Source organism: Aquarana catesbeiana, linkage group LG02 (assembly GCF_042186555.1).
Source record: "Aquarana catesbeiana isolate 2022-GZ linkage group LG02, ASM4218655v1, whole genome shotgun sequence".
Taxonomy (NCBI): Eukaryota; Metazoa; Chordata; class Amphibia; order Anura; family Ranidae; genus Aquarana; species Aquarana catesbeiana.
In genome coordinates this window covers 453,434,650-453,462,592 of record NC_133325.1, presented here as the reverse complement: position 1 = coordinate 453,462,592, position 27,943 = coordinate 453,434,650, and the positions used below count along the sequence as shown (strand labels likewise).

Here is a 27,943-nt window from a genome sequence, read left to right as displayed (position 1 = left end):
TAAAAACCCTAACCCTTTAGATTCTTGGAAAGGAGGTTCCAAATAGGAACAGGAGTTTGCTACGGTCAGACAAACAATGTCGCACTGAGATGTCAATGAATTGTGACAGCCCTCCCAGCAGGATATACCAAGTGACAGCCAATACCCTTTAGACCAGAAAAAAACCCCAAGGGTACCCCCTCAAGGCCAGACTGACTGAAGAGGGAGAAGAGTGAACAAAAGACACTTGCACAAGAAGAGGCATGGATGAGGGCACACTGCAACCCAGACTGGTGCACAAGATGCCTGAAAAACATAAGCATGAGCAAGGACCCATCCGCCTAACACCTGTAGGTGTCTCTAGGTCTGGCGTGGAGAACTGTGCAAATCTGCCAACCTCGATACAGAAATAACACGGTACATTGGCCCACCCTGATCCTGAAAAGCATCTTCATCTTAGGAGCGATTAGGGAGAGAGGTGAGGAAAAAATATGGAGAAACATCCTCAACAGACTGTACATCAGTCTCATTCGCCCCCAGAGACTAACAGGTAATGCCAGGAGTTTCTTGGTACAGAAAGACCATCTGGATGTCTCACACCCATCGGTGACCCAGTTATCAATGTTAACCACCTGAGAAGCCTTGTCTAGTAGAAGGTAAGTATTGCGGGTATTAGGAACCCCAAATGGGTATGGACTACTAGTTCAACTGAATCTTAGGATAAGGAACTCTCCTGAAAGGAGGAGTGCAAATCCATGCTGAGTACAGCTCCCAAAGACAAGCTTACACTAGTATGGGAATGAGGGGTCCCAGGGTGTGAGGAATCCAAACAGACCTGAGAAGATATACTGCTGAATGCAGTAACACTAGAGAAAATATGAAGGAGATGCCAGACACAAGAACATAGCCTGTGAGCTACATGAGCTACAGGGGGTGACCAAGGCACCCGAATGTCAAGGAGGCAAACTACTCAAGGACCCTTCTGGATGTGCAAATATCTTTTTACAAGTAAAACAGGCGCAGTGCAACAGTACCTCTATAGAGTATACCTTGATAGTCCAGGGGGGGTCGGAAACTATATATGATTATATATATATATATATATAGAGAGAGAGAGAGAGAGAGAGAGAGAGAGAGAGAGACTGGTCTGTTAGGGCTGCCACCGATGGGACCAGAAGCAAGGTCCAAACAGGCTGAGAAAAAACAAGGAAAATGGGGCGCCTCTGAGTATGTATCAATAAACATTTATTATAAAAAATAATATCCACTCACATGGAAGATAGCATATCTGCATTCAGGCATGTCTCTGGATGAGAGGAGAGGGACTGCAAGCTTCAGCATGTCCACAAACGGCTGGCGAATCCACATAGGATGATGTGAGGTGGTGGAGCACAGCGGTTCTTCTCCTTGGCACACAGAACTGAGATGTGATGGTATGTAGAAGCATCCAGGCATGTGTGGGTTCCAGTGGAGGGGGAAGGAGGACGCCGGGTCCTGTCACAAACAGTGCCGTGATGTTGTCAGTCTCCTCTGGTAGCACGGCCGTGGAGAGGGAACCAGAAAGATGCTTGACAAAGGAGTGCTGCTATACTGACCATCCATAGCCTGTATACTCGGAAACGCGTTGCACATTGGTGACGTCACGGCTCCGCGCCACGCTTTGCTGTGCGTGCCAAGCCTCTTTCTGGTTCCCTCTCCACGGCCGTGCTACCAGAGGAGACTGACAACATCACGGCACTGTTTGTGACAGGACCCGGCATCCTCCTTCCCCCTCCACTGGAACCCACACATGCCTGGATGCTTCTACATACCATCACATCTCAGTTCTGTGTGCCAAGGAGAAGAACCGCTGTGACCCACCACCTCACATCATCCTATGTGGATTTGCCAGCTGTTTGTGGACATGCTGAAGCTTGCAGTCCCTCTCCTCTCATCCAGAGACATGCCTGAATGCAGATATGCTATCTTCCATGTGAGTGGATATTATTTTTTATAATAAATGTTTATTGATACATACTCAGAGGCGCCCCATTTTCCTTGTTTTTTCTCAGGATGTGCAAACATCTCTTCACTTGAAGAAGTGGAGATGCACTTTAATGCAGAAGGCTTACCAGAGGGGTTGGCTAATATCTGACTTCATGCCCTACAGCTCGAATGGCTTAGATGCCTACTTGTACTGACTACTGAAGTAGATAAACGAGCAAGGTAGGATTTCTCTGCCCCTCCACATACCTTCTGCGGCCACCTGTAGTGTTACTAATAATGGTGTCAAGTGCAGGTCGGAAGAGATGTCTCTTGAAGGGTAATCAGATCTCCTTGCACACTTTGACAGCATCCCAAGCACACAATATAAATGTGAAGTGTGGTCCCTCGCGCTACTACGTGAACAATAACAAACTAACTAAAATAGTGTGAAAATGCTGCTGGACCTAAAGTGTAACACAATACACAAAACAGTATAAAATGAGGAAAAGTGATCCATGCAAATTTCTAGGTGATACTAATTGAATAAGAATAGTATGAACTCTTCAAATAATAAACTCGCTATTAAAGTCCAGTAACATAGCAAAATACAAAGTGTCCAAACATGTATAAGTATAATGACTCTTCTGAAAAATAATAGCAGGTTCTAATTAGTCTTCACAAACGCTAAATGCTCACAGAGTGCTTACCTCCCAAGCACACAGTCAGAATACCCTGCACATTTGTACAGACATCAGTCCCATGCGAGAAACCAGTTTAGAAGCAAGACATCACAACTAAAGCACAAGACTCCAGACATTTTCTCTATTAATTATAAGAAACATGGGCCTACCCAAGATGGAGGGAATCTACCCATTTTTACACAGTATAGCAGATTAAAGTTTCCAACAACATAAGAGTACAGCCAGACCAGTTCATTTAAAATGGGGTTTTAGGAGGGAGTTTAACTGTGTTTGCATTCGGATCCTTGCACCCGCTCCTGCATGCATGTTAAATTTTGACATGCAACTGTGTCTGTGCAGCTGCTGCATCTGCCTCCACTTCTATGTGCTGCCTGCACGCTTCTGTGAGGTGGATGCAGACAAAACAAAATGTGGCTCTGCATGGAGGACAGGACTCAACGCCTGGCTGAATGAGCCCTAAACGTGAAAATGCTGTCCACCCACTTGGCAGTCTGCCTGTTAAGGTGGATCACTGGTGCAACTATCGCAGGAAAGGACCACCAATTTATAAATTCTCTTTTGAAAGCAAATTTTACCACACACTCCCAAGTGGGGCTTGAAACAATCCCCCATAAGTCAGCTGAAAGAGACTGCGGTGACCTGAAAAAAGTATCTCCAGAAATAGATTTTTGGTATTCTGAATCTGAATCAAAGAAACAGAAACATTAGCATCAGGGCCAGCCTAAGATAGAGGTTCAGGATGTTCAGAGCTAGACTGCAGGGGATAGTACCAGAGTGCATTTAGACCCTCTGCAGGCAGAATGCTCCGATTTGTGACCAAAATGCAGATATGAAGTATTATAGGCTGAGGTCATCCGTGGCATCGGCGCTGTCCTATGTGTGTCTTAGTGAAGGCATGTTACATCCACATATTGGAAATGCAATTAGGCTTAAAGTGAGCTAAGGCCTCAAATACTTGCAAACCCAGGCAGCTGATGCTGATAAGGGTTTCAGGTCGCTGGAGGTGACCAGGTTACTGTAGGGATACAGTGGGAAAAAAAAAACACTTGGTGTTTTAAAAACAGGAAAGGCAGCAGGACGATGCTTTTTACCAGGCTGAATGGCAGGAAAGAGTGCAGAGTGTGTTTACACAGCACTCCACCCAACAGAAGAAGTCAACACCCAATCCCCCAGCATTAACTCTTACGCCGGCGATGGTGGTAGATTTGAAATGATTAACAATGGCACAATAGAGGGGTAGCTCTCAGTGCTTCAAACCAACTAGCCTATTTCACAGAGTCTTTAGAGACAGGGTCACACCTGGGGTTGTCTCATGGCTCTGAACCTAGAAAGCATTCCACTGCTAACAGTACATTAAGGTCTAGAAAGTACCAGAATGCAGGGCCCATTGCCAAAAGGTCACATTCTAGGCTAGCCCTGCACATCCAGTCTTGCAGGGTCTGAGTATGGCCTTCAAAGCCAGTGCTGAAGAGCAGCCAATTCAGACTTCCTCCATACAGAAGCCAGCATAAGTGGTGGTGTAGCAAGAATCTTGATTGAAGTTAACATGAAAAAAAGTCAGAAGGCTAGTTAGTTAGACTTTATTCAGCAAAGCTGAAGAAAAGGCGTTCAACCTCCTAGGGCAATAGCAAAAAAACAGAGGCATGCTGGGTAAAGAAGGGATAATAAGGGGACTGTAGATGGCAGTATAACAGACTGTTTCTGAATTTCTGTGTCTTTCAATGGTAAAGGGAGAAACAAACATTGTGAGAAAAAAAAAATCTTAAGTTGTGTTTAGTGTTCTAGAACCCGAAGGTTTTGTAGAGCTTTGGGTGGGATAAAACCTACATTCCTTGGTCCACATCTTACCTGGTAGCCAGACATCAGTTGTCCATGGGCATTTATATATGTAAGCTGACTGATGCAGGTCAACCTATCTATATTGCTCTCTCTGCTGTGGGAGCCTGGTTCTGTGTGAAAAGGCTCACAGAACACTAAAAAGGTACAAATGCTGACAGTTTGTTTTGGCGAACCCATTAGTTGAGCACCTTCTTAGATAGGAACTGACCTGAGTTTAGCTAATGGGTCGGATAAGCACACATTTTATTTGTTTTATGGACCTGCTGTATAATGCCCTCCCTTGAAAATGTGTATCTTTGCTGTCTTGCTGAATAAAAGTGCAGGACGAACCTATTTGTATTATTCCTGGGAAACCCTGCCTTATGCATGGTTTGCAGCTTCAAAGCTTGTCCCTCCTACAACTTGGTGCTCAGATGCGTCTTAAAGAGACAAATGCCTATTGGAGGAACTTGTAAAACAGCCCACATTGGCAAAGCTAATAAACAAGAGGAAAACTGCTCAACTGGCAAACAGGTGCAACAGCTGGCTGGAGCCCACTAGGCATTCTTTAAGGAACAGCAGCAAGGCAACCTGTTTTTTTAAGCCCTGTTAGAAAGGCTGATTGTGGCACAGGGGCCAACTTCTACACCACTACGACTGGTGCAGAGCACTTTATGGAATTTTTCCCTAGAGGATGATATTGATGCTACCTCATCATCTCTGCGATTGTCGCTGAACTCAAGAAGCTGCCCAAGATGTAATGGGCTGATAAGCTAGCACCCTTCATAACGAGGGAGTCCCAAAATGCCTACTTTGACTTACAACCTAAAAATGCCAAGGAGTACCCTAAACTTAAGGGTGAAGTCCTAATCAGGCTAAGAGTGACCATGGCTATCCGAGCGCAGCATGTGTTCACATTGGAAGATAAAACTGGAAAGTAAGCAAGATCCCAAATGTATGATTTGTTCCACTTTACAAACAAGTGGTTGAAATTGGAGGTACTCAAGCTTGCTCAGATTGTGAAGCGAGTGGCCTGTGACCATTACATTAGAGCTTTGCCTGTTAAGAATAAAACAAAAACAGAATGGAGCACAAAAGGGTACCAAAACACACTGATAACACAACTAAAAGTCTATAAAGTCCAGGAAGTATACGTATGCATTAGTGGCAGCTCCCTTGAGAGTGACGCAGTCTCTGGAAGAACAATGGGAGAAAAACAAGGTGCGCAAAAATTAAGTGCAGCAGAAGATGCAACAAATGGTATATGTAATTAAAATCAGCCAAATGGCTACTCACACTAATATAAAGATCAATAAGCATATAACAGTATAATACTGTGGTCACTCAGCGGGTCCCTGGTGGATGGTGAGGTATAAATGTTAACATGAGAGGAGAGGAACAACCAGCCGGACATCCTTCCTGTAATTTTTGGAATTAGCATGGGACACACTCAAAGTCGCATCGGAAGTGACATGGAGATAACGTTTCAAAGCATCCGCTATTGATCATTAGCCATTAAGATCTGATAAAGAATTGGATGCTTTGAAACGTTATCTCCGTGTTCTGACGTCACTTCCAATGCAACTCCGAGTGTGTTCCATGCTGGTTCTGAGACGACAAGACAGATGTCCGGCCAGTTGTTTCTCTCCTCTCCTCCTGTGTTAACATCTACACACCACCTTCCACCGGGGACCTACTGAGTGACCTCAGTATTGTACTGTTATATGCCTATTGATCTTTATATTAGTGTGAGTAGCCATTTGGCTTGGCTGATTTTAATTAAATATACCATTCGTTGTATCCTCTGCTGCACTTCGTTTTTGGCGCACCTTGTTTTTCTACCCTTGCCTGTTAAGATACAGAGGTGCGTTAGGGGATCCCAAAAAGTGTTTATGAGCTGCTGTTCTTTGGTGAGCGACATACTGCTTCCAAGGACTACCTTGAGGATCTGGAAGCAGGTAAAACTCAATCTCAGGTAAGACTATTCCTTTTTTATAACAGGGGTAAACAAGCTTTTAAAGTGATGCTAAAAAAAAAAAAAAAAAAAAGGTAAAAAAAAAAAAATCTGTTTAACCACTTCAGCCCCAGAAGGCCAGAAGGATTTGCCCCCTTCCTGACCAGGTCATTTTTTGCGATACGGCACTGCGTTGCTTTAACTGTCAATTGCGTGGTTGTGCGACGCTGTACCCAAACAAAATTGATGTCCTTTTTTCCCCACAAATAGAGCTTTCTTTTGGTGGTATTTGATCACCTCTGCTTTTTTTATTTTTTGCACTATAAACAAAAAAGAGCAACAATTTTGAAAAAAACTCAATATGTTGTACTTTTTGCTATAATAAATATCCAAAAAATAAAAAAACAAACAAATTTCTTCATCAATTTAGGCGATATGTATTCTACATATTTTTGGTAAAAAAAAAAAAAAAATCGCAATAAGTGTATATTGATTGGTTTGCGCAAAAGTTATAGCATCTACAAAATAGGGGATAGATTTATGGCATTTTTATTTCTTTATTTACTAGTAATGGCGGTGATCAGCGATTTTTATTGTGACTGAGACATTGCAGCGGACAGATCGGACACTTTTTTGGGACCAGTGACATTTATACAGCGATCAGAGCTAAAAATAGCCACTGATTACTGTATAAATGTCATTGGCAGGGAAGGGGTTAACACTAGGAGTGATCAAGGGGTTAACTGTGTTCCCTAAGTGTGTTCTAACTGTGGGGGGGATAGGAGTGACTAGGGGAGGAGACCGATCGGTGTTCATACTTAGTAGGAGCACACAATCTGTCAACTCTCCCATGAGAGAACCAGGATTTGTGTGTTTACACACGCAGATCCCAGTTCTCGCTCTGTCATGAGCGAGCGCGGGTGCCCAGAGGTCATCGCACCCACCAGGCATGTGCATCGGCTCCGGGGACACGCTTCTAAAGTGTCTTAGAGAGCCGATGTACATCTACGACGGATCGCGCAGGGGAGCCAACCTGCTGCAGTATAACTGCGGTGGCTGGTTGGGAAGGGGATAAGCATGTATTCTTAACTCAAACAAGTACCTGCGCCAAATTTTAGAGGGTAACTAGAACTCACTGTATATAGGAACATAGCCACCCTTTCTTGCTCACTCCCAAGATGGACTAGGTACTATGGACTATGGGATATGTAGTGTGCACAAAACAGTGCACATAACTGCAACTATCATGCACTGCTCATTCCAAGCAAATGGAAATGAGAGAGAAAAAAAAAAAAAAACATTTGAGAGCTCACAAAAGGGCATTACAGGGAGGCAGAAAACACAAAACTAAAAATAGATTGTTTCTTATTGTGTTTTCTGAAAAAATATGAAAAATAAAAAGGGAAAAATAGAATACAGGGCCATGATATATGGATATGTATGATCTATTTTTGGAGAATAAAGATACTGTTTAGAGTCACTTTGAGAAAGGGGGTGAGACACAGTGAATACCAGATCTTAATGGCTTCTAGTCCAAAAGCAGTCTCTCTGTAGAGGGAGAAATGGCATACTATGTGCTGGAGGTGCCAAGAACTGGGACACGTGGCTGCCAATTGCCTCATATTATGTGAGCCTATGGAGTGTGACCTGGGCAGGCATATGTCACTATTTGTTAAGCCTGCTCTTGTCCTACTACAATCAAAGGACATGTGGTGGAGGCCATAATAGAATCTGGAAGGTTCACATATTACCTGGTTGCCAGTGGCTAGACAAGCAGATTTTTTTGTTTGCATGTATTTGCATTTTTAATGCTATGGCCTTGCTGTACAAAGCCCTTTTGCACTGAAACTGTTTGCTGCCTGGATGAATAAAAGTTTGTATATATATATATATATATATATATATATATATATATATATATACACGCACACATGCAATAGCTTATGCAAATCTGTAGTATCCTGACCGACTCCATCTTATATTGACTTATACCACAGCTTCCCTAATACTGAAGCAAAGCCTTATTCACCTCAACTCCACCCCTCTTTCCAATGTTAGGGCCTCAATGGCAATAAGGATGCCTTCATTGTTCAGGTGCCTTAGGTTTAAGATTTTTGCAGAACAAGTTGTGGTGCATGCTCTTAGGCAGGGTGAATGTGAGAATGGCTTACAAGTTAATGTTAAAATAGCTCTCCCTCTAGACAGCCACACAACTTGTAACATATTTTAAAAGCTAAATTAATGTATATGATGTACAAATCTATTTTATGTTTACATAGAAATAGATGCAGCTTGCAGCTCTCTGATGCTTTGACACCCTAGATCTGCTTGTATGGACACTTAAAGGTCACGTGTATTCACACCAAACCATCTAACCCTATATACTTTTTCCATTTTTTCAGCATTTCAGCCATGCGTGTTTGCAAAAAACTAGCCAGGCTTTAGTATGTTTCAGAACTGCTTGTCTCTTCTCTCTCACACAACTTTATAAGAAGTGGGGCAAATGGAAGTTAACTGCAGGTTAAACGTGTCTGTCAATTAATTTTGAATTGGCTCAGAAGTATCTCAAAGTGATGTAAATAGCAAGCTGCATTTGCCTAGTGACACAAGTACTGTTGATACAGGCTCACTTTGTTTTAGAGACATATCAAAGACTAATGTCAAAAACAAACTCTATTGCTAACATTTGCCTCTACTAACAAAACATTAAAATATATCTTGGTCTCTCATTATACAACACAATACATAAAGCGATCAGATTGATTTGTGTGTTTATTTTTAATTATTTCAGTGGGGGTTGTCCTTCTATTCATAGAAAATTCTAGAGCTTGGCAGTTCTTCTCATGCACACAAAGTGAAAAATGGGATGTACTAAAAAAAAAAAACCTCACGAATTTTACTTTGTGGGCATGTTCTTTTTATTTACTCTGCCTGCAAATTCCCTCCATATCAGGAGCGCATCTAACACCAGACATCAACGGGACTTGATGTGATTCTGCACCCATTTCCTAGTTTTACAAGGGCTAAAAATTCAAAAATACATTTTAATAAACATATAAAGGGTAGGTCATAAGAATAAACTGAATTTATCCTAATACATCCAAAAATTATCATCTATAATATTTGATTTAAAATGCGATAGAGTTCCTCAAATTCACAAACCTCAAGCCTTTCCAACTCACTTTGTGTTTCCATAGAAGCACCTGAGGACAGATCATGGATTCGTCCAATTAAGTACAATACATGAACTATTGGAGGAGCTTCAGTAGTGGTCGAAGCTGTAGTAAATGCCCAGTTAAAGTGCACAGAAAAAAAAAGTCCCCATATGACATGAAGGGCTTCATGAATGATTCATAAATGATTCAATGCATTCATAAAAATTATATGAAAAGGTTGTTTTATCTGATGCCTTGACACTTACTGTGATATAATTAAAAGGTATACACATTTATCCAAGCATTACAGAATTGTATAGCCCTTTATAGCACTGGTCCTGTAGCATATTCACCAGATGGTCAATTAACAAATGGAGACATTTCTGTGACCAGAGCCATGACTGACCATTATTATGTGGTAAAGTGAAGCATGTGATTTGCCTTCATATGATAAAGAATGGGGTCCGGAACAAATTGGTCAAGACTGCATTTATCTCATATGAATGCAAACAAAGCTTGTGTGTTTTTTTTTTCAATATAACTGGGGACAAACCTTTGGGTCTAACTCTGATTGAATTGTTTTAATCATATGCCGTTTATACGTTACTCAGCCTAAAAACAACTCTTTAACAACAATTCGTATCAGAAACTAAATTAATACAATGACATTCTACAATCTGCCCTAGTTGTATCCCTTTCATTTTATGAATTTAGGCTCTTATGTAAACATTTACATATCTGGTACTTTTTATGCTGCTTATGAAATTAACCAAACATGCTTGTAACAATATCCATTGTATTTTAAGTGGCGAGGCTTATTTTTACCGTCTTTAACACAGGTGGTATTGTAAATTATCTTGAAAGGGAGCTTATTCCAAGATATGGCAGTGTAATTGGTCACCGGAACAAACAGAAGAAATTATATCATACAAAAGACCTAAGTAATAAGAGATCTTTTTACCCAGAATCTCCTTTGCTCTACTGGGGGCACTAAGACATATAAGGATAAAATATATTTTTTATATAGTATATTCTGCTTACAAACCCTTTCCCCTTCATATTCTACTAGCTTGTTTTGTCCAGTTACAGCATATCTAAACCTAATAGCAAAAAGGTAATATAGTGCTGCTTACTAGTCTTTAGGGGTGATGGCTGCATGATCTACATAGTCCATAAAACTCTAGGCGCTAGAGAGAAGGCCTGTTGAAGATCAACATCCTTCATACTGCTCTAGGCGCTAGAGAGAAGGCCTGTTCCAAATCAACGTCCTCAATACTACTCTAGATGCTAGAGAGAAGGCCTGTTCCAGATCAATGTCATCTATACTGCTCTAGGTGCTAGAGAGAAGGCCAGTCCCAGATCAACGTCCTCCATACTGCTCTAGGTGCTAGAGAGAAGGCCTGTCCCAAATCAACATCCTAAATACTGCTCTAGGTGCTAGAAAGAAGGCCTGTCTCAGATCAACGTTCTCTATACTGCTCTAGCTGCTAGAGAAAAGGCCAGTTCCAGATCAAGTTCCTGCATACTGCTCTAGGTGCTAGAAAGAAGGCCAGTCCCAGATCAACGTCCTCCATACTGCTCTAGGTGCTAGAGAGAAGGCAACGTCAGGCACAAGTGTGCTCGCTATCAGGGCTTGGAACTATATTATTTTCTTCAGAACACTGTAAAGTAAGATTACTGGATAGAAACAATTTAACTATTGGATTATAAAGCGGTTTCCTTAATAAACTAATCACAAAGTAACCTTATACGGGTTTGCTCTAAGCATACTGTGTTTGGAATGCAATGAGTGAATTTGGAGAACTATTCATTTTATGTAAGAACTAGGTCCCTCTTCATACTGTACCTGCTACTTTGAGGTCCTGCTAATATTTTCCTTAAAATATTTGTATCTGCTTCAGTGATACTGCACATTTCTGTAATATCTCTATATGCATGGACCAAACAAAATGATAAATGAAAATCCTGAATCGAAGTAAAGCTGGCTCTATGATCGAGGGAACCTCCAGTTTACACAACTGAAGCGAAATGTGAGCAGCACTGACAGCCACTAAACCTACCAAACAACACCTTCAGTAATTGCGCAAAGACTAATGGATCCACCTCCAATATGTTTGTTCCCAATGAGCTGGTGCTTCTAGTGCCGCTACGTACATCTGCCGAGCCAAAGGAGCAGAAACCATAACCTCATTTCTAGCACTTAAAGGGTTCAAGGCACTTTGCACAATTTTCTGTAACTTTTACCACCTTGGACCAATGATATTACAGTTTTAAAATGTATCAAGTGCATTTGTATATGTGGCAAACAACTTGTTTGAGACAGGAAGGCACGCAGGAGTCAGGTCATCATCAAATAACACCACCCTATTGCTTAGAATAACCCAGCTCCATTTTGCCTCAGTGTAAGACGACCATATGGCACAAACGGATTTCAGGGGAAACATGAAGTAGTGAGCATTCAGTACATTTGGCTGGTTATCATGCCGTGTAGCAGGAAAGCCTCTCCTACATGAATATGGCGTACATTTGATCTCTTGACTTATGGACATTTCATCCCCATGGCATTTCATATTATCAAATCACAACAAGAAAAGAACCACCGTTGACCACTAGTTTGCCGACCACTGTTCTTAGAAAATGGCATTATTGTGCTGGTTTTGTGAAACACATGGTGTGGGAGCATCCTCAAGGGGTGTTTTTTTATGCTCACATGTAATCTCATCAAGTCTTCTTTACTGTAATGGGAATACAACAGATTTAGCTTTTGTTTAAGGCTCAAAACTGTTTGTTTTTTATATGATCTTTCATCACAAAATTGTTGCTATTCACATTCATCCTTCTCCACTGGAGCGTTGGGCTCAGCTTTTCAGTTTATCTGCCTGCAGTTTTGCATTTCAAGTCATCGAGGATTTTGCCGTGGCAACCAAAGGAGACCTGCTAAAATGGTGCTCTCTTACATTCCCACAACATGCAAAAACAAAAGCATCATTGTCCGAAGTAATTCCAAGTTGGTCCTGTGGGACGCCATTGGGCTAGTGAGTTTGTTGTGAGGTACCCTTGTGGGTTTAGACTCAGAAACTTTGAAAACTACTCTGAGCCAATGAGGTACGGTATTGGGCAAACATGTCACACATCAAAATAGTCCACCAGAAAAGGTTTGCACTTGGTCATCATGCAAAATACATGGTGCGTAATGTGTCTTGATGAACTTGCACAGCCTTAGCTAAGGCTTGTGGATCCCGCCCGTTGCTTTGTCCAGAGATGTGACTGCCTTCCCCACTGGAAAAGATGCAAACAACCATCAACCTCCGCCACAAAAACGGAATAGCTCCAATACGGTATTTACTCAAATTTTTTGGTAAAACCTAAAGAGGTCCACTTACCTGTCATGTTCCTTATCAACCAAGTGGTACCGTGCTCTGAAAGCCACCAGTCTAGCATAATATGCAGGTGCAGGAATGGAAACAGACCGTGTGCAACGAACATATGTGTGACATAACTGGTAGGTGAGAATCTGAAGTTCATCAGCTGTAAACCGGTTATCATCCCAAAGAACATAGTAATGGGATGGACGGCTGGTGCCCTATAAAAGATAAAATAGCATCATCTATAAGTAAAGTTAAAGGTTCAATTTTAAAGAAATGCAGCTGGTAGCTGATGCCCTAGTTTTTCAGCCAGTTGTAACTAGGGATGCACAGATAACATTTTTTTTAACACCAAGTATGAGTACCGATACTTTTTTTTAAAGTACTCGCTGATACCAATTACCGATTCCTGTTGCCTAGGAAGAGTAAGTAGAGGGGTGGTTTGGAAGGTGGAGAGGGAGGGGAGTAATGGGTGAGGGCAGGGTAGTTGAGGGTGGTTTGGGATAGGGGTTGTGGGGTGGGAGGGCTGGAGTGGTTGAAAAGGCTGTGATCACTGGGGGGGGGTCATTGGGAGATTGCTGGATCGCCAGAAGGGACCTCTGGAGTGTTAAATTGGGGTGGTAAAGGATAGGGCACGGGAGCTGGGCTATGTATTGGTGGCTGTGGACATATAAAAGGAATGTATGGTCAGCCAGTTATTCATTTGCAGCAGTGGGTAAGAATAGGAGGCTTTAGGAGTTGAGGACAATGTTGGGAAGGATGGAGGCTGGTGGAGGAGGTGGGAGCTGGAAAGACATGGGGGCAGAAGTGAGAAACAGTGGTTCCGCGCTTAGGAGGAGAAAAAAGAAGAACTGCAGCCCCCCGACACAAAATATCACCTAAGTGAAATAAAAAAAAAAAAACAGAATTCTATAATGGGGAAATTGGCGCTGTTCAACCACATATTCACTGGATATTGATCATAAATATATAAGTGTAAAAAGATATGAAAAAAATATATACAAGTGGAATACTCCTACAGCAATATGATATACATTAAGGTGCAAAGTGCTATAACATATGTAATCTAAAATATCAATAAATAATATTCCACAAACAATCCAAACTGTGGTAATAAGCAAGTGGTAACAAATTATTTAAAACCAATCTGAACCACTACGGTAAAGAGTCCAGCATTGGTGTGCAAAATGTCCAATTCGTGAACAAAGTGATGATAAAAAACCAGTGTCCCAAAAAACAATATAGTCTGAAAAAAACTGTGATGTGTCCATCTAATAGAATTTTTTTAATTTTTATTTTCTCTTCTCCATCCATCCATCCTGTCGGGTTCAGCCTCTCCCGATTCAGAAGACCCCCCCCCATATAGGCTGTAAATCTCCTGAGGAGAGGAGATCATGACATCAGAGAAGGGAAGGACGGCTACTGGGCTGAGGACTGTCACCAAGGACCATTACTGCTGGATTTTGCTTACACGCCTGTTACCCCTGCAGGGGTTGGGCATTCTGGTAGTGAGGGCACGAGTGGGGATGCAGTGGAAGACGGGGAGCACTTGCCACATCAAGAATATTGTTATTCTATTGGATGGACACATCACAGTTTTTTTCAGACTATATTGTTTTTTGGGACACTGGTTTTTTATCATCACTTTGTTCACGAATTGGACATTTTGCACACCAATGCTGGACTCTTTACCGTAGTGGTTCAGATTGGTTTTAAATAATTTGTTACCACTTGCTTTTTACCACAGTTTGGATTGTTTGTGGAGTATTATTTATTGATATTTTAGATTACATATATTATAGCACTTTGCACCTTAATGTATATCATATTGCTGTAGGAGTATTCCACTTGTATATATATTTTTTCATATCTTTTTACACTTATATATTTATGATCAATATCCAGTGCATATGTGGTTGAACATGGGGGCAGAAGTGACAGCTGGCAGAGGGAATTAGGAGATGGAGAACCCAACAACATATTACTGCCAGCACTGTTCCTCCCCACAAACACCTCAAAACACTATACCCCCTCCTACACCGACACTCTTATTCCACACATATCCCTCTGCCACCACTGCACTTTCCCTTTCTACCACTATCAATACTCCTCTTGCATACCTCTGTACCCCTAACAAATCTCAGAAATAATCCTTGTCACCATTGTACCCCCAAGCCCCATATTTTTCCACTGTCCAGGTCGCTTATACTGCCTGCAATTACTTTGGGAATTACAGTTAAGAGATCACCTTTTCGCAGTCGGACTACCCAAAACAAACTTTGCTGCTGGGAAGAGGGCCGGAGCAGGGCGTGGTTTTCTGCAGACATCATGCAAGGATTGGAGCCTGTCTACAGACCTGCCCGCTGTCTCGCCACAGATCAGATCTGATCCTCAGTGTCCGGTCACTATGGTGACCAGGAGAAACAGCAAGAATGGCACATCACTGAAAATTGGGACCCAGCCCGTCGGGACACAAACATCCCGGACAATGGACCAAGGCTAGCTAGGCTGATTTGTGCAAGATGAGGGAGAGGGGTGAGTGGCTACAGCGAAGATCCGCCCAAGCTGACGTCACTTCTGGTATTGGTTTTGGAGCATTTGCGCGAGTACTGATACTCGCGCAAATGCTTAGTGTCGGCACCAGTATTGGTATCGGTGCAACCCTAGTTGTAACCTTAATTATGTTAGCCAACTAAATCTCAAATCGAAAACATTTAACAACATGATCTCCACTCCCCCTTATTAAAATCATTTTGCTGCCCATTTTCTTCAAGAGCACTTGATATACATTACCTGGATACCTGCATGACTGCACAGATAAAAATCAAACTCAAATGGATGTGTGATATTGGTGTCAACAGTTGTTCCTGCTGGAATGTTTCCACTTTTTCCAATCTGTATGTGCAAAAACAGAAAACATAAAAACACGTAAGACAGAACACATATGGTTAAAAGCAGTAAAATACCAGTATTAACAGCAAATTTTGAATGACATGAAATATCTACGAAGAATAATCAAAATTCTGCCTGCACCGAAAATGACTTATGACAGTCATGTTTGGTGTGCAACTGTTTTATATAAGCTGTAATTTTAGGATAAATGAGGCTAGGCAGACTGAATTAATAGCCCAACCTTTTTTAGTTTTAGAGTAGGGAAGGTTTGAAACCAATAAGCTTATTTTTTTGCAGTCTGGATATGCAAACGGAAATGACAGAAAATCTCCTCAAATTGAGGGGAGCTCCCATCTTAAGACAGTTGTCACTAGAACATGTGAAACTATTGCAAGGTTTCCCCTCACCTTACCTTTCCCCTCACCTCTTGATCTCATGACAACCCTAAAATTTAGGATTTACCCTTATAGTCTGTCATGGTGACAATGGTCATCAGGATACATGATGAAACTTCTCCCTAGAGGGTACAAAGACCACAATAAAACTTGGCAGAGGGTTTAACCCTTCCTTTTGTCTTTATATACAGCTCAGGGCCTTATTCACACTGGCATCTGGGAAGTATAAACACCTTTTATTTTTTTAGACCCGTTTAGGTAGTCCATAGAGGATTGCTTTTTATTTTTTTGTTCAACCAGCAAAAACTGACCTGATTTTCCTATCCACACATTTAAGGTGAATGGGGGTATCCTCCCTGCAGTGTCACTGTATTCAGACAGACTGAAAAAGTAATTTAAAAATCTTTGCAGGAGAGCAGGGTGGGGTGTGCCCCTCCTCTGACTCACTCAGGTGTGTTTGTGTAACGTCTTTCTGTTTAGTTCTGTTCGCAGTACAGCAGTAAAAGAATATATCTGCAGCCACAGAGCATTAGGATCACACTCGCTATCTGCTGGCTGCAGCAGAAAACAGTATAGAACGTATATGCGATATTTCATATTAAAGTGGTTGTAAAGGCTTAAAGAATTTACTAAAACTCACTAACGATTTACTAACTGCTAAAACCAACAGCCAGTACTCCATACTCCTACTACTTGACCTCTCTGCGGCCTTTGATACTGTTGACCACCCGCTCCTTCTCAATAAACTACATTCCCTTGGCCTCCGAGATTCTGCTCTATCCTGGTTCTCTGCCTATTTATCACAGCGCTCCTTCAGTGTCACCTACAACTCTGTCTCCTCCTCTCCATTGCCCCTTTCTGTGGGGGTCCCCCAAGGCTTGGTTCTTGGACTCCTTCTCTTCTCTATCTACACCTCCTCCCTTGGTCACTTAATAACTGCCCATGGCTTTCAATACCACTTATACGCTGATGACACCCAAATCTATCTGTCTACTCCTCACCTCACTCCTTCAGTCTCCTCTCGCATTACTAACTTGCTAACTGACATATCAGCATGGATGTCGCACCACTTCCTTAAACTAAATCTCTCTAAAACTGAGCTATTAATATCCCCCCCCCCGCCCGTGCCCCCATCCATGACTTTTCCATCAAAATCAACAATGCAACTATCAGGCCCTCCCCTCACGCCAGGGTACTAGGTGTAATCCTAGACTCTGACTTGTCATTTCAGCCTCAAATCCAATCGTTGTCAAAAGTTTGTAGAATTCACCTCCGTAACATCTCTAAAATTCGCCCCTTTTTAACAAATGAAACCACCAAGGTCCTCATTCACTCCCTTGTTATCTCTCACCTTGACTATTGCAACTCCCTTCTCATTGGCTTACCTCTCCATAGGCTATCCCCTCTTCAGTCTATCATGAATGCTGCTGCCAGACTTATCCACCTTACCAACCGCTCAGTGTCTGCCAACCCTCTACTCCAATCCCTACACTGGCTCTCAATCACCCAGCGAATTAAATTCAAAATACTAACCACAACATACAAAGCCATACACAACTCTGCCCCGAGCTACATCACTAATCTTGTCTCTAAATATCACCCAAATCGACCTCTCCGCTCTTCTCAAGACCTCCTGCTTTCAAGCTCTCATCTTCTCCTCCCATGCTCGTCTCCAGGATTTCTCCAGAGCCTCTCCCACCCTCTGGAACTCGCTACCTCCATCTATCCGGCTATCCCCTACTCTTGCTACCTTCAGGCGATCCCTGAAAACTCATCTCTTCAGGAAAGCCTATCACGTCTCCAACTAATCTCCTACCACTTCCACCAGCTCATTCCCCACAGTTACAAACTTTTGTAACACCTGCCCCACCCTATTAGATTGTAAGCTCTTCTGAGCAGGGCCCTCTTAATCCTCTTGTATTTTATTGTATTATAATTGTATTGTCTCCCTTTTATATTGTAAAGCGCTGCGTAAACTGTTGGCGCTATATAAATCCTGTATAATAATAATTTTATTTATTTATTTTTTTTTTTTTTTACCTTGATCCATTTTCTGCATTGAGGTAAAAAAAAAAACAGCTCCCCCAGTCCCTCCCTAAATACTTACCTAAGCCTGATCTTGATCCAGCGCTGTGCCTGAGAGCAATGGTGCTCCTTTCTCACTCTCTCCTCACTAGACATGGAAGCAGCAGCGCAAGCGTCTCCTGCTGCTATCAACCAAATCCTGCGAGGAGGGAGCAGGGGATGGGGCTAAGCTGCACTGTGTGTATCAACAGACACACACAAGTTGGCCTGGGATCGAGCCCGCATGTCTGCCCCCACAACATGCAGTTTGCTATGGAGGCACACAAAGAAGAGGAGGAGCACTGACGAGGATCCCCAGAAGAGGAGGTTTGGGGCTTCTCTATGCAAAACTTTTGCACAAAGCAGGTAAGAATAACAGGACTGTGATTTTTTATTTAAAATTTCACTGTCTTAAAATGTATAGGTAACTGCAGAACATATTACATTAAACTTCTTTTAAAATGTATTCCCTTCTGAAAAGCTTCTGAATAATTTTTAAATCTAACCATGAATGCATTTTATATAAAACCCCTTGAAAATCATGGTATCATTTTAATAGAGGACTATTGCCTATTACTTTTATTTCAAGGTAATGTAATTTAACCTCTTCCTACCGGAGGTTAACGTTCCTCAAAATGCAATTTTAATTTACACACTACTTGGAGCCCACAGCTGATTGGTTCACGATTTTGCCATCACCATGGCAGCCAAACATTGTGAACACATGGGATCTGGGGGGCAAGGTGCTTGGGGGGGAGGGGCAGAGCCCCCCAAGCACCCATCCCCCCCTATATTGAGGGCATGCAGCCTAGTATGGTTCAGGAGGGGGCGCTCACTCGTCCCCTTTCTTTCCTGACGTGCCGGGCTTTATGCTCGGATAAGGATCTGGTATGGATTTTGGGGGGGGGCCCCGGCATTTTTTAAAAAATGTTGGCGTGGGGGGGGGGGGTCCCCCCCAGGTCCATACCAGGCCCGCCAGTTTTTTAACGCAATTTTTTTGTTTTACATTCAGCTGATGACAGCTGATAACTCATCGATTGTTAAGGATGCAGCGGCCGACTTCCCAGCCCCCCCCCCTTAGCAACCAGCTAATATACAGTGAGGGGAAAAAAGGGTTTAAAAACGGAAGTCAGCGGATAGGTTGGGATAGGATAAGACTTTCATCCGTTCAAAAAAAACAGATGTTGATGGAAGCAAATGAATGATCATCCGTTGTCATCCGTTTTTCCATAGGAATGCACTGATGTCTGTTTTTCATCCGTCAATGGATGGATGAAAAACGGACAAATGCTCTGTATGTGTGAAAGGGGCCTTAAGTGTAAAATGCATTTTTCAAACATTGTATCCATCTTTTAGTCTTTAATACAAAATATAACAAAAAAAAGTCCTTAAAATTCCAAAAAATGTGGGACACTGTAAGATCTGCATAAAAATAGAATGCAATGATTTGCAAATCTCATAAACCCATACTTGTTTTACAATAGAATATAGAAAACATATCCAATGTTTAAACTGAGATAATGTACCATTTTAGGAAAAAAATAAGGTCACTTTGAAATTGATGGCAGCAACACGTCTCAAAAAAAGGTGGGACAGGACAACAAGAATCTGGCAATGTAAATGATACTAACAGGGAAGAGCTGTAACATTTTGCAAGTAATTAAGTTAATTGGTGCAAACTGTTGCTGCTATATAAATCCTGTATAATAATAATAATAATTATTGGAGGAGGGGGGTTATTCTTTTTTTTTTTCTCTTTATTTGTGAATAGGTAGGATGTGTAGGTAAAGACTTATGCCTTGTACACACAATCAGACTTTCCGACAACAAAACCGTGGAATTTTGTCCGAAGGATGTTGGCTCAATCTTGTCTTGCATACACACGGTCACACAAATATTGGCCAACAATTCCGAACGTAGTGACGTACTAGACATACTACGTGGTTTTTCAGCTCTTTAGTGCCACTCTTTGGGCTCCCTCTGCTAATTTCATGTTAGTATTCTTGATACTGATGGAGTTATTGCAAACAGATTTTCAAAGGCTTTTTTTCTAGTGATATCAAGAATAATATTATTATGTTTTGTTTTTTTTTTTTTGTGCAAGTTACCACAACACCATTATCCTGTAGATTTTAAGATCAAAGATACAACTATGTTGGTGTCTCTTGTCAATTTTACATTGTATTTTATTATTTTTTAAAATGTAACTGCCTACTCCCAACCTGTCATTGGAAGTAAAACACATAGCCAAGTATTATTCTCCACAATTTTTTTTATTGTGCAATAAAAAAAAAATAGACATTCTATCTGCCAATAGAACTTAACCAAAAAGTGCATTCTATGCATCCAAAAATATACCAAATCAAATCATTATTCAACCAAAAAAATAATGTCAAAGCAATAACTCCAAGGCCAATAATAAATAACACATTATCTCTTCCGATTCCGCAACATGTCTGGTTGACGAACGGGCGTCCAACATCAGTGCCTGACCTCACAAATGCTCTTCTGGAAGAATGGTCAAACATTTCCATAGACACACGCCTTGTGGACAGCCTTCCCAGAAGAGTTAAAGCTGTTATAGCTGCAAAGGGTGGGCCAACTCAATATTGAACCCTACAGACTAAGACTGGGAAGCCATTAAAGTTCATGTGTGCGTAAAGGCAGGCGTCCCAATACTTTGACAATATAGTGTATCTATCTGGTTTGAAGTGCACAAAGGAGTGTTCACATTCACATACATATTTTTTTTATTATTACTGGACGCATGGTTATGCTATGCATATATTTGCTATCAAATTTTGTGATGTTATATCATTTATATTTTGTGATTGTTGAGTTTTGTAATTTAGCACTGCACTAGTTTTTGTTTTATGGTCTTAGGAATACTTCCAAAATTCACTGTCTGTAAATACAGTTCTCCATGCCATCCAAAAATGTAAGTTAAAGCTCTATCCACTTCAGCCCTGGACCATTTGGCTGCCTAAAGCCCAGAGGACTTTTTACAATTTGGCACTGCGCTGCTCTAACTGTTAATTGCGCAGTCATGCAATGTTGTACCCAAACAAAATTTGCGTCCTTTTTCCCATAAACGGAGCTTTCTTTTTATGGTATTTTATTGCCTCTGTGATTTTTTTTATTTTTTTGCGATATAAACAGAAAAAGACTGAAAATTTTGAAAAAAAAATTATATTTTCTACTTTTTGTTATAAGAAAAATCCAATAAACTCAATTTTAGTCATACATTTAGGCCAAATGTATTCAGCCACATGTCTTTGGTAAAAAAAAGTCAATAAGCGTATATTTATTGGTTTGCGCAAAAGTTATAGCGTCTACAAACTAGGGTACATTTTCTGGAATTTACGCAACTTTTAGTTTATGGCTGCCTATCTCATTTCTTGAGGTGCTAAAATTGCAGGGCAGTACAAACCGCTCCCAAATGACCCCATTTTGGAAAATAGAAACCCCAAGGAAATTGCTGAGAGGCATGTTGAGCCCATTGAATATTTAATTTTGTTGTCCCAAGTGATTGAAAAATGACAAAAAAACAAAAAAAAATTTTTTACAAAAAGTTGTCACTAAATGATATATTGCTCACACATGCCATGGTTATCTGTGGAATTACACCCCAAAATACATTCTGCTGCTTCTCCTGAGTATGGGGATACCACATGTGTGGGACTTTTTGGGAGCCCAGCCGCGTACGGGGCCCTGAAAACCAAGCACCACCTTCAGGATTTGTAAGGGCGTAAATTTTTGATTTCACTCCTCACTACCTATCACAGTTTCGAAGGCCATAAAATGCCAAGATAGCACAAAACCCCTCAAATGACCCCATTTTGGAAAGTAGACACCCCAAGCTATTTGCTGATAGGCATGTTGAGTCCATAGAATATTTTATATTTTGTCACAAGTTGCGGTAAAATGACAAACTTTTTTTTTTTTTTTTTTTTTTGCACAAAGTTGTCACTAAATGATATATTGCTCAAACATGCCATAGACATATGTGGAATTACACCCCAAAATACATTGTTCTGCTTCTCTTGAGTACGGGGATACCACATGTGTGGGACTTTTTGAGAGTCTAGCCGCGTACGGGGCCCCGAAAACCAATCACTGCCTTCAGGATTTCTAAGGACGTAAATTTTTGATTTCACTCCTCACTACCTATCACAGTTTCAAAGGCCATAAAATGCCAAGATAGCACAAAACCCCCCAAATTACCCCATTTTGGAAAGTAGACACCCCAAGCTATTCGCTGAGAGGCATGGTGAGTATTTTGCAGCTCTCATTTGTTTTTGAAAATGAAGAAAGAAAAGAAAAATGTATTTTGAAAATTGAAAAAAGAAAAAAAAAAATACATTTTTCTTTTCTTTCTTCATTTTCAAAAACAAATGAGAGCTGCAAAATACTCACCATGCCTCTCAGCAAATAGCTTGGGGTGTCTACTTTCCAAAATAGGGCAATTTGGGGTGGGGGGTTTGTGCTATCTTCTTTTTTCATGGCCTCCGAATCTGTGATAGGCAGTGAGGAGTGAAATAAAAAATGTACACCCTTAGAAAGCCTGAAGGCGGTGCTTGGTTTTCAGGGTCCTGTATGCGGCTAGGCTCCCAAAAAGTCTCACACATGTGGTATCCCCGCACTCAGGAGAAGCAACAGAATGTATTTTGGGGTGTAATTTCACATATGCCCATGGCATGTTTGAGCAATATATCATTTAGTGACAACTTTCTGTAAAAAAAAGAAAAAAAAAAAAGAAAAAAGAAAAAGTTTCCAGAAACTTGTGGCAAAATATAAAATATTCCATGGACTCAACATGCCTCTCAGCAAATAGCTTGAAGTGTCTTCTTTCCAAAATTGGGTCATTTGGGGGGTGGGGGGAGTTGTGCTATCTTGACATTTCATGGCCTCAGAAACTGTGATAGGTAGTGAGGAGGTGAGATCACCATTTTACGCCCTTAGAAAGCCTGAAGGCGGTGCTTGGTTTTCGGGGTCCCGTACGCGGCTGGGCTCCCAAAAAGTCTCACACGTGTGGTATCCCCGTACTCAGGAGAAGCAACAGAATGTATTTTGGGGTGTAATTCCACATATGTCCATGGCATGTTTGAGCAATATATCATTTAGTGACAAAAAAAAAAAATTGTTTTTTTCCCGCAACTTGTGTCAAAATATAAAATATTCCATGGACTCGACATGCCTCTCATCAAATAGCTTGGGGTGTCTACTTTCCAAAATGGGTTCATTTGGGGGGGGGGGGTTTGAACTGTCTTGGCATTTTATGCACAACATTTAGAAGCTTATGTCACACATCACCCACTCTTCTAACCACTTGAAGACAAAGCCCTTTCTGACATTTTTTGTTTACATGAAAAAAAATTTTTTTTTGCAAGAAAATTACTTTGAACCCCCAAACATTATATATTTTTTTTAAGCAAAGGCCCTACAGATTAAAATGGTGGGTGTTGCATTTTTTTTTTCACACAGTATTTGCGCAGCGATTTTTCAAACTCATTTTTTTTGGAAAAAACACACTTTTTTAATTTTAATGCACTAAAACACACTATATTACCAAAATGTTTGATGAAATAAAAAAGATGATCTTAGACCGAGTACATGGATACCAAACATGACATGCTTTAAAATTGCGCACAAATTTTGCAAAATCTTTATATTAAGTTTTATATTGTCATACAGAATTGCCCACAAACGGGTCAAACATTACCCACGCATCCTCTGAAGTGGCAACAGACCACTCCAGGGCACATCCTTTAACATATATAAACTTGCTTATCTATACCCCAATGGGGGAGAGGGTTAATTCAGGAGACATTGTGCTCTGTATTAAAATGACAGGATAATGTGACAAGAAAGGTTGGGTCAACTTGCTAGCATACTATAACCATAATGTTAGTTTAGGAATTAGTTATCGCATCAGACGCCGTGGCGTTGTCGTCCAGCCAACTGGACCATACCTTATCAAATTTCTGTGGGCAACCCCTGCTCGAGTAGGTGGCTTTATAAAGGGGCAAACTGGCGTTCACTAGGCTTTTCCAGAAATTAACCGAGGGGGGAGCTGACTGTTTCCAGGTCATCTTGATGGCCCTACGTGCATAGTATAACAGAGGTATTAATATTTTCCTAGTTCTGAGTATTGGCATTTGTTCCACTAGTCCCAGCAGACAATGTTTAGGATCACGAGGGACGACAAGCCCAGTGACTCCATTGATCACCTGGAATACTTATTTCCAATAATGTGCAATTGCTGGGCAAGCCCAAAAAATGTGAAAGAAATCCCCCGGCTGATAAGAGCAGCGCCAACACGCCAGTGAATTCGCCGGTGACATCTGGTGCAACCTGTGGGGGGTGTAGTGAACTCTGTGTATAATTTTGTATTGGACTAGCTTGTCCCTGGCTGAGACCAAAGGGGAGAACGGAAAATCCCAGATCTCCCTCCAGTCAACGTCATCCAGCCTCGGCATGTTCCCCACCCATTTCCTGCGGAGGGAGGACAGCTCGGGGATGCCAGCAACCAGCAGGGACCCATAGATCTGAGACGTGGGTTTCTCAAGATCCTTCACTCGAAGGGTGGATTCGAGTTCTGAATACTCCAATATAATTGGTTGGCCCAAGAACTGACACCTGTAGGCATGAGCGACTTGAAGATACCGAAAGTGGGCACTTGCAGGCACATTTCGGTACGCAATACATGAAAGGGGATTAGCTCCTCATTGGTGATCACATGTTCAAGAGTCAATATTTTATATTTAGCCCAGGCCTGTGGATCCGGGATGGTATTGAACTGCGATAGGTTAGGATTCAGACACAGGGGGGTGTGAGGAGACCAGGAGTTCGGCTGGGGTGCCCTCAGTGCCTCCCCTACCTTCCACATCCGCATAGTGGTGCGCATAGAAGGGGTGAGGCAGTGAGGTGTTTTTGGCCCCCTGAATAGTAACCCCCTCAAGGCCTCCAGAAACCCCACTATAGCCACCTCCAGCACCGTCGCAGAATCGGTCAGGTCCGGCTGCAACCACCAATGGGCAGTTACAAGCTGAGTGGCCAAGAAATATTTTTGACAATCAGGTAGAGCCAAGCCCCCACTATCCACAGGCCTGGTCAGAGTGGTATATTTGAATCTAGGTGTCTTTGATCCCCAAATGAAGGAGAGGAAAAGTTGTTTAAGAGAGGTAAAGAAAGTTTTGGTCAGCCATTGTGGGAAATTCCTAAAAATGTACGTGAGTTTGGGGAGGACTTTCATTTTAAGAAGGTTGATACGCCCAATGAGGGAAAGGGGGAGATTGCCCCACGCCTTCAGTTTGGATCTGATAACTGTCAGGACAGGATCAAGATTGAGCCGGGCAAAATCCCCGCCCTCTCTTGAGATGATGATACCTAAATAGGTAAATTTATCCACCCACTGGAGTGGGGTAGAGGATGGTGAGGAGGACTTGGCCCCCTCATCCACCGGAAAGAGTTGAGACTTGTGCCAATTCAACCTCAGCCCCGTGAAGGCGGAGAAGGCGTCCATGACTCAGTGCGCCCTGCAGAGAGTCACCAGTGTCGTTTAAAAAAAGGAGTAAGTCGTCCGCATAAAGAGCCACTCTCTCCTCCAGCCAGCCCACCCTAAGCCCACGGACCTCCGTCGAGCCTCTAAGGGCCTCAGCTATAGGTTCCATCGCCAGGGCGAACAGGGCCGGGGAGAGAGGGCATCCCTGTCTGTGCCTCTCTGCAGGGTGAACGGAGGAGACAGGGAGCCATTCATTTTAATGCATGCCAGGGGACCGGTGTATAATGTACGGATCCAGTCAATAAATTCAGTGGGAAACCCATTCTTCTCAACACTTCCCACAGATACACCCACTCCACCATGTCAAATGCTTTCTCCATATCGAGGGTGGCAATGGTCCTAGTGCCCTGATTAGTATGGGGGCATGAATATTAAAAAATAGTCTGCGTATGTTAATGTCTGTGGACCTACCTGGCATAAAGCCTGTTTGGTCAGAGTCAATCAGGGATTTTATTACCTTATTAAGCCTAGCGGCCAGTAGTTTGGTTAGTATTTTTAGGTCACAGTTTAGGAGCGCTATCGGCCTGTAGGAGGCGCACAGCTTAGGGTCTTTATTAGGCTTTGGAATGAGAACAATATGGGCTTCCCTCATAGAGGATGGTAAGGAGCCCCGTTGGAGACAGACCTGAAACATCTGAGCTAATTTGGGTGCGAGTGTCTCTATGTGAGCTCTATAATATTCTATGGGCAGTCCATCTGGCCCCGGGGTCTTCCCTGCCGGGAAAGACCTAATGGCCACTAATGACCTCTTCTGGTGTGATCTCTGAAACAAGGAATGGTCTCTCTGCATCAGAGAGCCATCCCAGTGCTAGCGTGTCTAACATAGAGAGCATTGGAGCAGGGTCAAAGCTATCAGGGAGTGAGGAGACATGATGATAGATATAAAACTTGGTAAATGCAGATAGGATATCCTCCTGGGAGGTGACTAATACTCCTTCTTCCATAAGGATTTCAGGTATAACCGCTAAGGGCCTATCCTGCTGTGCTAGCATCGCCAGGAGTTTGCTATTTTTATCTCCATGCTCAAAATATTCCTGTCTGCTATTTTGTATACCAGCTCTGGTGATGTCTGAGACATCTAGGTGTAGTTCCCGCCTAAGCGAGGAAAGGTGCTCAAAGTTGGGGACCGTAGCCGAGGTCAAATAATGAGTCAGAGCCTCCTCAACTTTGTTTTGCAGGTCAGAAACCTTGTCCCCAAGTTCCGTCCTAACCGCCACCACAGCCGAGATATATCGACCCCTGCTGTGAGCTTTGGAAGCATCCCACACCACCTCCAGGGAGGCTGACCCCGCATTATCAACCCAGTAGTCCTGCAAAGAGGGAGAGACCTTATCATAGACTGCTTCATTATTTATCCAATGGGGTTTTAACCTCCACATGGCTTTGCTCCTTGACCTGGTGGTCCTAATGGTCAATTTAAGAGGATGATGATCAGATAAGCCAGAGGGAAGGTAACTAGCCTCCTGGATGTTTGCAAGGAGGGCAGCATTGACAAAAGCCAAATCTATTCGGGAGGACATTTAAATGTGGACGAAAAGCAGGAGTACGTTCTATCCTGGGGGTGAAGCCACCTTCATGCTCCTTGGCACTCAGTTGCCTGAACCCACGTACCCAGGTCAGAATTAAAAGTAGATTGTGGGGAGGGCCTAATTCACTGGACAGTGTAGCATTAAAGTCTCCCATGAACAGGACAGATGCCAGGTAATGCGGAGACAGTTTTTCATACAATGTGTACAGAATGTGTATTTGGCTCGGAGGAGGCAGATAGACATTCACAATGACATATTTCTTTATATATACGCTCAGCACCACCATAACGAATTTTCCCTGGGGATCCGAGTGAACCTCATTTACCACACATGGAATTCATTTACTGATCAGTTCAGAAACCCCTCCAATGTACAAGGAGTAGGTCGCATGAAGCGCCCTTTGTACCCATGGCTTTTTCAGGGCCAACACCTTACTACCAATTAGATGCGTCTCCTGCAACAGCACTATATGAGGGTTATGCAGTTTTAGGTATTGAAACATTAGTGAACGCTTATATTTGGTGTTAAGCCCCCTGACGTTCCACGACAGAATGGTCATCGA

At 42.2% G+C, this 27,943-nt stretch overlaps 1 protein-coding gene across 1 annotated transcript in view; it reads right to left on the bottom strand.

Moving 5' to 3' along the window:
- Positions 1-9,311: 9,311 nt before the first annotated feature.
- Positions 9,312-27,943, bottom strand: part of LOC141128353 (protein argonaute-1) — a 221,424-nt gene continuing 202,792 nt past the window's right edge. The window contains exons 17-19 of the mRNA XM_073615597.1: positions 15,731-15,832; positions 12,956-13,155; positions 9,312-12,851 (exon numbers count right to left, since the gene is read on the bottom strand). Of these exons, the coding sequence (XP_073471698.1) occupies positions 12,743-12,851; positions 12,956-13,155; positions 15,731-15,832 (411 nt within the window). The 3' untranslated portion in view covers positions 9,312-12,742. The remainder of the gene's footprint in view (positions 12,852-12,955; positions 13,156-15,730; positions 15,833-27,943) is intronic.